General features: G+C 38.8%; 1 protein-coding gene across 4 annotated transcripts in view; it reads right to left on the reverse strand.

Moving 5' to 3' along the window:
• PROM1 (prominin 1) overlaps positions 1 to 15559 on the reverse strand; it is a 55912-nt gene that overhangs the window by 23518 nt on the left and 16835 nt on the right. For 2 of the 4 annotated variants that reach the window (XM_008939005.1, XM_008938989.1), the window contains exons 3-7: positions 13842 to 13868; positions 12104 to 12309; positions 5942 to 6062; positions 3410 to 3473; positions 1004 to 1093 (exon numbers count right to left, since the gene is read on the reverse strand). In XM_008939005.1, coding sequence (XP_008937253.1) covers positions 1004 to 1093; positions 3410 to 3473; positions 5942 to 6062; positions 12104 to 12309; positions 13842 to 13868 — 508 coding nt within the window. The remainder of the gene's footprint in view (positions 1 to 1003; positions 1094 to 3409; positions 3474 to 5941; positions 6063 to 12103; positions 12310 to 13841; positions 13869 to 15559) is intronic. The other 2 variants (XM_008939012.1, XM_008938996.1) reach the window with 1 other exon arrangement.

Here is a 15559-nt window from a genome sequence, read left to right on the forward strand (position 1 = left end):
CTGCTTACCTAGTCGTTTCAGTAAGAACTTTAACACTTGGTCATGAGAAATTAAAAGAAAGATCAAATCCACAAAACAGTATTTTCAGTATTTTGTTTATAATGCAGCTGACAAATTATGCAGCTGCAAGATGAAAGGGAAAGAAATCAAGTTGCATTCTTATCAATGAGCGTTCAGCACTGATTTCATCCCAAGCACAACAAAACACCACCACCAACAAAACACTGAACAGGTGTTTAGTATACATAAAATCACACATACAACTAAAACCACACAAAAATAAAGTGCACTTCACACAACACAAAGTACTATCATATTTTTTACCTTTGATAGCCCTTTCCACTTTGACTTCAAGACAAATAAAGAAATAAAGCAAAGAAAGGAGAATGATGACGAGTGAATGAGAAAGAATTAATGGGTAAAAAAAGACCAAAGTGATTAAAGTTCATGGATGTCTTTCCCTTTGCTCTATAAGCTGTACCCGACTCCTGAAAAAAAAAGCCTTAAATAGAAAAAATATCAAAGGACTATTTTCTTTAAAGGGAGCCAGAACTAAGCACGAGCAAAGCTAAACTCAGAGATCCAGGAAGCACTGTTCTAAGTCTCGGCAGTGTACAGGGCAAGGCCATTGTATATTCAACCTGTCAAAGACTAACTTGCAAAGACCTACAGACAGCTCTTAAAGCACACTTTTCCTTGTCCACCTTACATTCTGTGGAAAGGGACAACCACCTGGAGCAGGGAATTCAGATTTCATCTTTCTTCAAGGACTGCTATAACTAGGTATCAACACTAGCACATAAATCTGGATGTAGTTTTAAAATATATTTCTAAGCCTTAAAATTGCTACAATCCTAAATTGAAAAGAAACATCAAGGCATGTGGAAGAATGGTAAGCTGAATCACGGTACTGCATAAGGTCATCCCATGCTGTGCACCAGAAAGAGGATGCTTGTCTTGCCATGGCAACAGAACTTCCATCCAACAATATGTACATCTTTACCTCCTGCCATTGTCAGCGCTGCATCGAGTGCGGGACGTACTTCTTTTCCCAGCTGCTCCTGAACTCTATTTCCAAGCAAAGTTCCCACATCTGTAGTATGGAGAGAAAAAACTCATTATATCTTAGTTCACCTTAAACTACCTCTCACCACAGGTGTTGTCAAGACTCTTTGAATGACAAATTATACACATATTATTAAAATTCCTCTAAGGCCTGACAGTCAGAACTTAGTGACAGAAGATACTGCAGGAACACTGTTCTCCTTTAGCTAGCTATAGGCCTATAAATGAAAGCAGTAAATAAAAATATGGCAGGGAATATTCACTAGCACGCACTTAACCACGTAGATTAAGAAACATAACATTTCAAGAAACTACAAAACATATATTTCACTGCAGTTACTGCTTTTTTTGAATCATTTTTTCCTCCCTGCAACCTATCATAAAGAGGTCCCACATCCAGTCAGGAACTTCATAGCATATTCTTTCAATAGATGTTAAGTTTTTGTAGTAAAAGAGAAACCAGAAAATGCATTCTTTTCCTTTGTCCTGCTCCTCAGGCATCCAGCAATGTCAAGGTCAGGCACAGGCCAGTCCTGCCAGCCACCTCTGCTGAAATCCCTTAAGCGCTAAGCACGTCTGCAGTCCCCCCTGCTCCTCGGGCAGCGCGTTCAGCACCGGTGCCCTCAGCGCTGCCCGAGGGATTACTCACTGCTATGCCCACCCCCAAACCTTGCTGCCTCACTGCCCGAACGGAAACCAAGCATAGTCCAGCAGGAAGGCAGACAATAACGCTGATCAGAGCTTGGTGAAGCATCCTGAAGTAAAAGGATGTTACAGTATCTAAGGATACTTCAGGTAGTTGCTGGGTCCCTTTCATTTTCAGATCATGGTAAACAGCTTTTTTTTTTTTTTTTTTCTTTCTTTCTTCTTGATGTGATGGGAACACTGCACGATACGGAAGCATCCATTACTGTCAGCACTGTTATGTCTGGCTTGGGATGAGAATTTTTCTCAAGCAGAAAACATTCCTCAGCACATCCTTGGTGTGGGCAAACTGAACTCATCGACATTTCTCTTGGGGATTATGCTACTGTTGATTCCTTTAGAATTAAATCCTTTTGTCCTCAGGTGTCACACACTTAGTTCTGGTATTTCAAGGAAAGAAAAACCATCTTTATTTGTTGATGAGCACTCTCATCATGGATCCAGCTAGGGTCCTGTTAACTAGCATATTAAATTTGCACCGAGAACAAATAAACATTTAATGTGAAAGTTTGGTTTGGAGTGCCTGGGAAGCTACAAGCTAGTAATCGAAATGTTAAATTATTGCTGTTGTTATTGACTTAAAGATGACACTTTTAGACCAGTGTTCCTACCTAGAATTAAGTGGGAAGATTACTACTCCTTTCACAACCACATTCAACGTACTTCGGTAGCTTCGTGTAGACAAGACACACTGACCTCAGGGCACACCAAGCTGGCTGCTTGAAAACCACCTTTAAAATCCATTTTAAACCTAGACAGAAGCATAGATTCTGGCCACGATAAACCAGTTACGGTAAGTGGCATGCAGACACAGTTGCACAGTTTGACCCCAGCAACAATATTGTTTAAAATTGATTTTGGGATTTCTGTATTTCACTTCAGTCTGAAATGCAGAACTGTATGCACTTATTAACACCTGTTAACACATCTTGAATTCTTATCTGCACTGAATATGGTCAGCCCTTTTCATCATTATCCATTTTTGATAAAAAAATCATCAGTGTTTTGGTTGCTCCTGTTTACTGAGAGCTTTAAAAGGTGATGCCTTGTGTTGTAATGGTACTGAAGGGGAAAGTGCAGCAGCTGCACTTCAAGTTTTATCTCCTGGTTTTCAACTGCTCATTCTGAAATGCCAAATGCACGTTAAGCAGCTTTAGAAAGACGATAAGCTTATAGCTCAGCTTCTAGCTGAGTAGAGGACAAAGGTATAACAACAAAAATAAACACAGATCTTTCACTCATTGGAACCATCAAAACAGCTAGTAGTTCTATAACTTGACATTTGGCTCTACAGTTAAAAACTGAGGATTAATATTCTAAAAAAGCATTTAGTATTAGTGGTTACTGACCTATAAAAAGGAAAATAAAATATTAGCCTGACTTATTGCATAAGCAATTTAATAAATGACTTTTATTTCATGAAATAATACGCATTACACCAACTCTGAGACATTTCATGTGAGAAAAATTTTAGGTTTTACCTAAATCATTTTAAATCTCATTTATCACTGAGAACAGCAATTCTGCCTGAAAACTGTATTATCAAATAAAATTTCACTTTGCATTATGAGCTGTTTACATCATATTATTCAAGTCTTTAAATACACATCGCTAACCTCCATTAAATCAAAGTACTTACTATTCAGGTCAGAAAGTGCTTTATCCTTAGTTGTGTTGTACTGGCTCACCAAGTAGTCAATTTGCTGAGAAGACAATTAAAAAAGTAATAAAATAATTGGAAAACAATGCTTTCAAATAATGAGTCAAACTGCCACTTTGAAAGACTCAAACTATTGGTGCAAACCCACCAAATCCCGTCTCTTTACTGTTTTCAGTTAACTAAGCATTTGAAAACCCTGCTTGGCAGAACTGCACATAATAAAATATGTGTTTAATTGAGAAATCTACTCAATTGGGACATCTCTGGAGTAAATGATTCCACTTAAAAGTGTGAAGTAGCAGGAATTGTTGTCTTATGAAGGCTTCAAGTCAGTGAGGCCAATGAGGTTTTGCACATCTTCACCTCTGTTATTTGACTTTCTAGTAGCATTAGTTCCTCCTTCACAGAGAGACACAGGGCAAGTTGATGGAGTGGGGATTCTGAAGCAATTCTCTAGACTGGCTTGTACCTGGGCAGCCTCTCAGAGATTCCCGTGATGAAAGGAGCTGGCTGCTCTATCTTCATGGAAATGGCTTTTCTAGTCCCCAACTTGAGCACTACCAAGACACCATAACAATATAAAACCAAGACCCTGGGTTTGCACAAAAAAAGCTATCAAGGAACCATCCCAAGTAGAAATCTTACTATACTGATTTTGAAAACACATTAAATAACCTTCATTGATTTTCACGTTTAAAATAATGCCTTGTGAATCCTACCCAAAATGAGTTAAAGAAATGTAAAAGTTAACACACTTGACAAATGGGTTCCCAATTTTACAAATGACTCCAGTGTGTACCATGGTGTACCTGGCTTGCAGACTCAAACTTTCTGTGGAGTAAAGAAAAAACCTAACAGACAAAAAAAATTCCATCCTCAAACTAAGCTATCAAACATATAGCAGTGGATGTAATTAAATGATGAAGTGTGAGGCAGAGCTCCTTTTTCTAAAAAAAGGAGGGAAGTATTTCTTACCAAGAAGGTTGTAGGTGTATTGTTGTTTGTTTGTTTTGTCTTCTTAGGCTAACCTAAGGACTAAAATTTCTCAGGGCTACAGGTTTTGCATTGTCTCCAGCAACGTCACAGACAAAAGGCAATTCTGTGTAACTAACAGTGTTATCACTCAATACTTAGAGTCTGCAAATCTTCTATGACATGAACTCTTAATGTGACTTCTTTTTATAAATCCTCTTATATGCTGTACACCTCATACTGATGAGGCAAGGACATTAGTTAGGATTTCAGAGCTTTATAGCCAATTAGTTGGATCCTACAACTTTTTCATGAAGGTGAAGTCATCCTATCCTCAAGAAAACCTTACAATCTGTAAGATACATGATAATCATGTACCTTGTCTGCCAAAATGACTTAACAGATTTATTTGATGACTGCATCACTAAGTGTCATCAAGTCTGAAAAAAGAAAAATTAATAATCCTGCATAGAAACTAAGAACCTGTTACTTAAGTGAGACTTTGAGGAACCCTTGGCATGAGTGTTCAAGTCCTGACATTTTAAAATTTAATAATTCTGGCATTTTTATTATCTTTTTAGCTAGTGTCTGGGGGTTTTTTTAACTATTCAGATGGTTACTTGTAGGTAACAGATTTTCTATTCTGACGCTTGCTACTGTCAGCACTCAGCCTGATGTGAAGCAGTCTAGTGGTTTCTGACACAACTGGATTGCATCCTTCTGTGCCCCAAGTCAGCTGCAGACTGACAAAAGGCACCCCGTTTCAAGAAAGAGGGCTTCCTGGCATGCCCCCCACTTTCTGCCATATGCCTCCATCACCAGACTGTCAGAACACCATGTGCAAATGAATAATTGCATAGGGAACCACTCCATATAAGGAAACACTTAATGGTATACCCAGATGTCTCCTGTTCTTACACAATCCTGTCAGCAGAAAAACAGCTCAGAGGTACTGTGACTGGGATGTTACCACACTTGTGAATCCCACCTCATTCTAACTCTGCAGTCATGTGGAAGTAAAACAGATTAGAAAAAATAAATTTAATTAATGAAAGCCAAAGTAATTGGACTGTTGGACTTTTTTTCCGCTCTTAATCCATAAAGAGCTGAAGTTTGAACTTCTGCAAGTGTACTAGTCTTCCTTACTAGCACTTCTTTTTTTCTATCATAGCAAAAAGCTATGCAGAGGACTGCTTTTGGGACTCTAAGGAAGTCTGAAAGTAAAAATGAAACTTTCCTGTTCCATACAGCACAGTATGACACTGGTCTAAGGACAAAACAAACATACTTCTGGAAAAGAAGTTACTGTAGTTCAGTCCCAGAGCACAGACAACTCCAAAATACAAGGAAACAGCAAAGAGCAACAGGTATCCAAGTTTTCTTGTAGTATCTTTTCTTAAGAAAAAAGACTTGCACACAAAGAATAAGCAAAATATTGCTTCCTATTTATGCCAAATAGGAAGAAACAATTATCTTCTGCAATACACCTTACAACTCTCCCCTCCCATCCCAACTCCCCACAATGACAAAACCCTTTACCGCTGGAGTGTCGTTAAGGAAAACTTTCAGATCTTTAAAATTACTGTTAACCAGTTTCTTTGCTCCTCGGACCTGGTTAGTTAAATGCTGGTTGGCAGCATATGCACAGAGCACTCCAACACTACAAAAAAAATACAGATAATAGATATTTATTACAAGAAATGCCGTTCTGACACAAAACAGAACCAAAAAATTACAGACAAAAAAAGTTCAACATTATCAAAATAAAGGTCTCCATGAATCTGCAGATCCTCTTTTTCTCACTAGAAGTTATCAAATGCACTACAAATCAGAGGAATTAACTACAAGGGTGAATATCATACTACTAATGCAAAAAAGGAAAGAAAAAAGTCTTGAGCAGGTATTAACATACAGCTACTTATGCATTTGCATTGATACTGTCATAAAATGTGCATAGCCTGGATAAATTGTACAAGACTTCGAAATGTTAGGTCATTTTACAAGCATCATTAACCTTGACACAGCTACAAGCTTGTAAGTTAACTGTGAAAAGGAATATATTATATTCAAAAACTTCAGCAACATTTACTCATAATGACCTAATTTATTTACATAATAGCACAGATCTTCTAAAAGCACACAAATAGTCCCTATTGATGCTAAAATAACATATAAGCATTTCCTGATAGTAAAACAAAAGGTGTAAAGTGATAGACTTCCAGCCAGCACTGCTGCTGATTATTTTCTATTTGATCATTCCCCACCGTAAAATTCTAAATTACAGCACAAACAGTAAGAGGCAATTAAAAGTCCCATGACAGTCTTCTGAAAGTTCTCTTAGAGCACATGATCTTTAGAGTTTTTGTTTAGTTTATGTGTAAAACAGACTTAAATAGAAGGATGAAGACTTTGTATTTAGACATCTCACTTTCATGACAGCACCATGAAACTCAAGAGTAACTACCAGAGTGGCAACAGCCTGAAAAGCAGGCTGGCCACAAACCCACTTGATGAGTTAAGCACTAACTTTCCACAGATTTCACTGTTAGACAGCACAGATCCATTCAACAAAGGCGTGATACATCCCCAAAGGGCAAATGCTGCCTAGAGGCTGCAGGCAGGCGCATTACAGACAATTGCTGGGTGGCAGCTCGCCCAGTCTCTTACTTCACACTGCAGCAGCCTGAATGGCCATTATGTACATCCAAAGGACAGGAGAAGGGAGTCACTAGTACACATGGTGCTGTACTCCTCCCAGACTGTCAAACCTACAGAGCTAGGGTGTCAAGAAGACCTAAATACTACAAGTTTCAAGTAAGACAGAGAAAAATCCATACCAGTGTTTCTTTAGGGCAAAATATATACGGTAAGTACAATTCCTGATCCAAAGAATGTATGTTCAAAGGAAGTCATAATACAGTCTCATAATTGAGAAGTGAGATGGCAGAGAACAAACATGTACCTAAAGTAACATGATCTGCATATCCTGGCAAGACAAGAGCAAACACCTTGATGATGCTCATCTCCTCTTACCAGTGACCCAAATCCAAAACTTAATCTTTATTTTGCTCTTCCAATTTTAGCTCTCCTAAGCAATGTTAAAGGCTTATTCTCCCAGTAAAACTGGTCTCGAGTACAAGAATTTTTACTGCTCTGACAAATACTCTTGCTGAGAAAATTCTGGTTTCAGAGTATGATACAGAAAGCGATGGTGAGACTGTATGCTACAAGTCTATTAGGACTGCTTCACTAACATTCTTCTCAATATCCAAAAATATTCAGAACATGCTGACCGAGGTTGACAAAGAGATTACTTCTCTATCAAGAATTTCACAGCTTTGTCTTCAAAACTGGTTATTAACTACCTTCCTAGAAATCACAAGTGAAGGGACACCAGCATTGATCTTACTACTTAACTAAAGCAAATGCCATAGTTTTATTTCCACAATGAGCAACACTTGAGCAGCCATTACCATCAACTACCACCCATGGAATGAGAACTAAGAATGTATAAAATGCCAAGAAAGTGAGTAACTTCCAACACAAGCAGATGTAAGCAGGTTTATTCTGGACACATACAACAGATTATTTCTTTTCACTCTACAGTGATGGTAATTGGTTTTAATTTTTTTTTTTTTTTATTTTAAAAATCAGAAGACAAACTACCTCAAGCTATCAAGAAAAGTGAACATTTGTATGTCACTTTAAGGTTCAGAGTTGAAAACAACATCCTTGTTCTCTTAATAGCCAGCATTTTTAGGCCTTTTCAATGTTATGCTCACAGAGCAGAAAGGTCAATTGGAAGTTAACAAAACAGTACTTTGTGAGACTTGAATACCATCATTTTTCTCTTCCGCCTCCTGAATAGGAGGAATGGGAGGAAACAAGATAGTGGAGATGCTCTAAGCAGACAAAGCACTCGGAATAATTGCGACTCCTTCTGAATGTAACTAAACAAACACACGAGAGCAAAAATCTATTTATTATGTAACTGAGCCTTGAGTCAACACTCAATAAGGAGAAAGTCATAAAGCAGGAATAAAAAGGACATGCCTTTTCTGTAATGGATTACAGAACTGTTTAAACAGTCTCTTCAGGACCAGATACTCCACACTAAATTTCTTGTCAGGTTTCACAGACGGATATAAATGTTACTAATTCAGTTGCAGGGGGAAGACCCAAGCTTTTCCTTCAGCTGTGCTTGCAAAAATATTCAGAATAGAAAGAATAGAAATCCTGAACAAATTTGCATATTGTAAGAATGTCATCTTCCTCACTACTAGCTCATGAATTTAAGAAAATAACGGGCTAGAGATTTCTGTACCATATTCTTCACCAGCTCTTTCAGATATGTTGATTCCTAGGTTCTGAACAACATGCATTACCTATCTAACAAAGCCAGGAGGACTTATTTGAAGCCTGCATGAGATACCTGCCAAGATATCAGGTATCATTCCCTGCCCTCAGAGACTCAGCCTTCTCAAATTTCATACATAACATCCACAACTTCAAGAAAGAACTTACATATAACACAAGTTCTCTTGGAAGGACAGAAAACTATGTGTTTTTTTTCTATCACCAGTATGAAATTTGATAGTGCAATGCAAACTTTCTTAAAAATCAGATGTCTTGTCCTTGCCTTTACAATGCAGAGGAATTAACAAAATTTTCTTTCTTTCCAAATATCTTTGCCTAAGCTTGCAGATGACTAGGAAATAAGGTGTAATAGCAAGTGTCTGTCCCTAAACTCTCAGCTAACCTTCAAAGAAAAGCACATAATTGTTTTAACGATAAATTTGGAATATCAAACTCACTCAGCTATCTATTTGATAAATTATTCTACTGCGTGTGCTCTTTATCAATAGAATCCCACTTGGTGGGACAACATCCATGTTTAAAACCTGTGAATTACCAATAAAACTGCAAGTATTTTTGACTCAGTCTACCAAAAGAAGTATTTCAAGCACCAAATAAATGTACTGGAGAATGACACACAAGTTGTATTTACTTAAACGACTGTGTACATAATCACAAATTCTGCCACTTGTTTCTTCTACTTCTCCTTGAGGAAAGCACACTTCCCATGTACACCTTCAGAGAGCAGATCTAGGTAGAAGGGTTTTATTTCCTTTCTACATCATTCCAGTAACCTCTGTATTAAAACCTCTTCCTAATTACCAGAGCACAGCACATATGTCAGTGTGAACCTCCATGCTGACACATAGGAAAGCTATCCCCATGTTACTAGAGCTTTCAAGCACTGTTGCTTATTATATACCATCTACTGCAAGCTCTGCATTCAGAGTCTTTCCCCTACTAATACTCTCTGCCATGCATTTAACCTGCTTTCTCAGCCAAGGAAAGACAGCCTGTACCCATCTTTCCATACCAAGGACTGATAAAATAAAAAGTTTAATTTTTTTTTTAAAAAAAGCTCATGCTTCCTGCCCTTCAAGTTCTGATCCTTTAACTGAGAGAATCCCAGAATGGCTGACACTGTAAGAGAGCGAAAGGAAGATGCAGAACATACACTTAGATTGTAATCCTGAAGTAGTCAATCCCCTAGAAATGCCTCCTGTTCCCTCCAGCAACTGTCTGTGTCTGTGTTCCACTGGAGAGCCTTTAAAGCAAAGCTCCACTGGCAGAGGAATGGGTTCATGGATAGATGCCTGCCTTGCTAAATGTATCTTCTTCACCAGCTGCTCTTCTGTTTCAGGAGTCAGGGGTGCTACAGTCACCTGGCAGTGGTTTGGGAAACATACTCCCAAAGGAGGCCCCCAGTGCGGAATGAACCTTGAACTATACCCTAACAATGAGAGGGCCCACCTCAGTGATTCTCTGGTACATTTTGATATATAAGCCTACACTTGCACAGATCTTCAAGTGTTTGTTCTTTTAGCTCTGTCTGCAAGTGGCCATAAGCATTTTACTTGCACAGGAATAAACTCTCTTGATTATTGTCACAGCTTATGTATTCATCTGTGGGAGAGTCCTTGAGATGTGTGAATCTTTCACCTAGTCTGAAATTGCATGGTAGCTTATGGGAACAGTAGAGTATAAACCCACAAGGAGACTGAGCGTAGTATAAGCAATGGAGAAACAGTTGTAAGTAAATCTCAGGCTTTTTCTTTGGGGCAATGGCTACCAAAAAGACTGTCCTTTTGTGTTTCAGCACAGCTGTACACAAGCTGACATAGTGTCTCCCTTGTGAAAAAAGATCCAGGAAGGGCAGCAGAATTCTGCTAAGTACAGAGGTACTGGAGACCTGAGCACTCGGTCAGGCTGGGGTCAGTAACATCAGCCTTGTAAAGTCCTGTCTTGCTTTGCACAGCACTCACAGCATTAGAGACTTAGCCAGGGAGTCATGTGAGATTATCTCCACCTGTGGAAACCTCAGAGCAAGCCCTCTCTGAGGGTAAGCATCTGATATTCCTGATGTCTTACACAAAAGCAAAAATAGGATGAGTTAGAGAGGCAGTTTCCCTACTTCTGGAAAGCATGTTACTAGTGATCACTAACCTGTCAATCCCAAACTAGGAAGAAGCACTTACCAATGCTGGCTACACTCAATACCACAAAAACAGCTGGCAGTAAATGCACATGTTAAAGATACAAATATGGGGGGGATGATCTCTTGATCTCTCTGCTGACAGGCAACATCCCCTAGCCATGATAACCAGAATACAGCATCCTGCAATGTGGTGCAAAACTACCTGGCAAGCTCTGCAAGCTACTGTCCACCTTTCTGGTATTCAGAATATTTAATTGCTGTGTTTGTTAGTGATGTCTGGGAGAAAAGAGCATGTTCCCATATGTGGTATCAGTGTGGCCTACATCTGAGCATAGGCTAGGCCTCCATTTGTCATGACAAACAGTAAAAAGGGGGAAAAAAAAATAATCTATAAGTGACAAAGTAAGTCCCACCTGATTGAACAGTCACACAGTATAGATCAAAAGACTTGACTGTTTTTAGGAATAGGATCAGAAAATGACAGTAGGCAGCTGAAAATACACAGAAGTTGAAGGAAAAAAATCCTGAAAGCAAACAATGTATTTTGAAAGCAACCACAGGAAAAAGAAAGTCCGGACTGTAGTCCCTCATCACCCATTGCACACTCAGCACAGGAGTGTGCGCCTAACACCAACAGCACAAAAATGTCTCCGAACTCCAGGATTTTAAAGCACAACAACTTTAAGTTGTTTAAACTGAGTTTAAACAACTCAGTGCCTGAAAACTCAGTATTTTGAACTAAGAAGAAAATGGAGGACAGCATATACTGAAGGAGGTCACACAACTGCTTTTCTTACCACTACTATACTATCCATATCAGAGCAGAACATGGTACCACAAGGTCTCTACAGGATGGGAACTGAACATAGGACACAGTATCTTATGTTCATAAGTTTAATGAAACATTCTGCAATTGCTATTTTGAGACTGGCAAAAACCTCATTTACCAACTTCAAGGCTGGTTTTTTTTTTATTTCACACCTACATTTCTCTCAAGTGAGTAAGTAACAAACCCTGGATAGCAATAGCAGCAGCATTTTTACAATGTAGTCACGTTTTCTTTAATAAACAATAGTATTACTTATTCTAATAATTTCTTCACCTGTAGACTAATACAGTAACATTTGTCACATGACACTGCAAAATTAGTGCTATACCAAGCTTCATAATGTTCTCTTCATTACACTTGCCTTATTATTAAAGAAGCAACAAAAAGAAATGTTGCAAAACAGCTCCTCTGGCAGTCAGCATTTTTCTTCTGTCTCTGATGCATTTCCCCACCACAGTTGTCACAGCAACGACACATACAGAAGCAAAGTCCCACAAGAGGCAGTAAGAAAATAAATAGCAATCCCAAGGCTGCAGAGAGTATAAACCCGATTTCATAGTAGATGGCCTGTAATTCAGACAAAAATAGTGGTAATAGCAGATATCACACAGTAACTGCAATCAATACAGAGCAAATAATTAAGATCTCACTACAGACTAAAACATCTACAAAGTTACCAAGTCCATACAAAGTTATGGACTTGGTGTAATTTGCCAACAATTGACTTTTTTGGTATGTAACAAAAAGTTACATAACATTGTAGATACTGATAGCTAATAATTATTTAGCTAGAATACAGGCTAGGCAAACTACAGGAGCGAGTGCTAAGAAAGAAATACGCTAACAAAAAACAAATGTCTATCGATGCAACTGAAATAGATTAGAAATGAACACATTTTGTTTCCTGGACCACAAATTTACTGTTTCTCACATCTGTTTCCAAAAAGGCTCCACAAATGTCAGCGAGGCTGACTAGATCAACACTTCATCTGGGAGGGAGGCTTAGCTTTTTCTCCTTTTTAGTCAGTTATGAGTATAAGATTCGTATGAACCACAAAGGGAAGTACTTCACTGGATGATCGATTGCAGTGGCAGAGGTCTCTCCAAACTGCTGAAGTAAAAACTGCTTAGGGACTGGAAAACACGAAGGAGTGGATTTTAAGCTCTCTCGGGCAAAGACATTTATTCTGCTGCCAAACAGCAGAGCAGCAGTAACTAAAAGGATGCTTTCAAAGCTGGCAGGAGTGAAAGGGAAGGCTGCAATGCAATACCCCAGCTCGCTCTGGGCTGGCAGCAGCGCGAGTGCCCCAGGAGCGAGGCGCTTGGCCAGCAGCCCTGGCACAGACCCACAGAAGGCAACGTGGCTCTGGGGCACAAGCTGCAAGCTGCCCGTGCTGCTCCCTCTGCCAGCACACCCAGACCAGACCGGGCAGGTGTCTGCGCACGGTGCGGGCACACCCCACTGGTCTTTCTTCCCTGGTAAGTCTCTCCTTTCCCCATTTTTGGGGAACTAGCTCTCAGACTAGTGCTTTGAGTCCTCTCCTGTTTTACTAATCCACCAGCACAAGGGCAACTTGGCAGTAAAAGGATGAAATGTAGGCTGTGTATTGTCCTGCAAAATAAGTTACAATTTCTCACAAGCCATCAATCATGCTCCAGTTCCAGCTTTACTGATGCCCTTCCTCACAATCCCTAATTACCAACTGATCCAAATACAGCAACCATCACCATTAGCAGAGTTGCAAATTTCTGACCTAATTACCAATTCTAGGATGAAATCTGGTTTTTTTAATTGTTATTATTAACTGCTGGTTAAAAGCTGTTATCCCTTTCAAAGAATACAAACTAGATGCTAGGAAGAAGAACTTGGCTAGATTTAAAAGAAAAAAAAAAACCCACACAACAAAACAAATAACTATTTTCTACTTAGCTGAAGACTTCAGAAATTATTTGACAATATAAAATTTAAAATAGGTTAGAAGGAAAAACATTTTAAATAACATTAAAAATCTTTTTTTTTTTTTTATGTTCTAACGGAAGTGGTATATACAGACATGGTTAGTTTTTTCCAAAGCTGTACATCTAACATAAGACATTACCTGAAGAGTCAGGACAACATTTTCTGGCTGTGGAAGTCAAAACAAACGGAGAGTATGTGTAATACACAGGCAGCATGCACAAAAACAAATCACGTGAATAATGAATAATTAACCGTGACCAAAACAACTAACAACACGCAAAGAATAACAAAAAGCCACTAAAGTAAAATAATGCATAGAAACACCATTAAATAGCTAGAAAATTATTTACAATAAAATACATAACAGATAATTTCTGGTATCCTTGGTAAGTGAAAGGAAGGATTTAGCCAACAAATATTCACATTTTAAAACAGGCAAGTTATTTCTGCACTGAGCACCTGTTCCAAATAATTCTCCTCAAACCTCACAGAAGGCCAGAGATTGCATTACTTTTGTGGTTTAGCAATCACTTCATTAATTCCACCTGTCATAACTGACCTAGGATGTTTCTGACTAACTTTATCTTTCAATGTTTATTTTATTTCAGCATAAAAGCAGCAGTTTTAGTAGCAGTTTTGGGACCTTAACACATGACACACAAAATTCACCCTCACTTTTAACTAATTATGTACAGGTTTACTTTAAATTATTCAAAAGTAAAAAAAAAAGGCATTCAAGAAAGAATGAAGAAGTCTATCAGGTTCTTTACAGATTTCTTACCTGCAATTTCAGAAAAATATTTAAAACTAAATATCCAATGACAAGAATTTCAGAAGAAACCAATTTCCTCTTTTTTTTTTCCACAATGGAAATAGCATTTCTTTTAATTTTTCCTCTTCATCTCTATATGACAAGTTCACAGCTGATAACACTGCCCTTTCTCATAAGCAGAAAAGTGGACAAGCTAAATAAAGCAAGACCCCTCAACATAAAGTCTGATGTGTGAGAATTAGAAATGTTCTCAAGTTTTTGGAAGTTTTTTTCAGCATCACACACACCTTTATGAATCTTCTACTGTACAATATGTTTAAAATGTTCAAATTTACATTTGGAAACAGACTTTTAATGTAGATTATGAACATTTTGAGGGAGCACATCTCCCAGCAGAAGTAAAGGAATGGCAGCAGCAGCAGCAAGCTGGCTCCCCTGAGCAGGCACAGCAGCTGAGCTCAGATGCTGCTGGGCTGTCCTGACAGATTGCTGTCCCCGACAGGGGGTGGGAAGACATCCATGGTAAGAGTCCAACTGGGAATACAGAGACATGCAGGACAGAAGTGGGAAGGGCCTCCTGGGTCAGTAACACATTCTGTAAAAAAAGTTTAAAAAAAACGCAGAGGACTGACAGAAATTTAAGAGGATAAATATCAGAACCAGGTGATTTCCTGTTGTCGCTACTGAAAGGCTGTTCCCAGCCCTCGGTGAACTAGGGAGTCCTCTTACAGGCACATACGCATGGCCCATTTCTGCTCCTTGGCTTCTGTGACAGCAACATCTTTTGCCCAAATAGCATTTTTCTTCCTGGTGTTTCCTCTCTGTATATATTTCGAAGGAGTAATCCCCCCTCTTACCAATTATTTTGCTAAGCTAAGGAGACACTGCTAGTCTCCTCTGAAGACCTGTGTTTCCCAGATCATCCTAATACACAGTTTCTGAACCTATCCTACTCCAAGTTCACTTGCCCCGAACCACAGGCAACACTTCTGCGTGACATTTACACTTTCCTGTCCTCAGTGGAAATTCCTCCAGAGGCACATCTACAGCCATGCTGGCCTCTTCACAGCTACCTCCCACCAGTG

This window comes from Merops nubicus, unplaced genomic scaffold (assembly GCF_000691845.1).
Source record: "Merops nubicus isolate BGI_N331 unplaced genomic scaffold, ASM69184v1 scaffold33330, whole genome shotgun sequence".
Classification (NCBI taxonomy): Eukaryota; Metazoa; Chordata; class Aves; order Coraciiformes; family Meropidae; genus Merops; species Merops nubicus.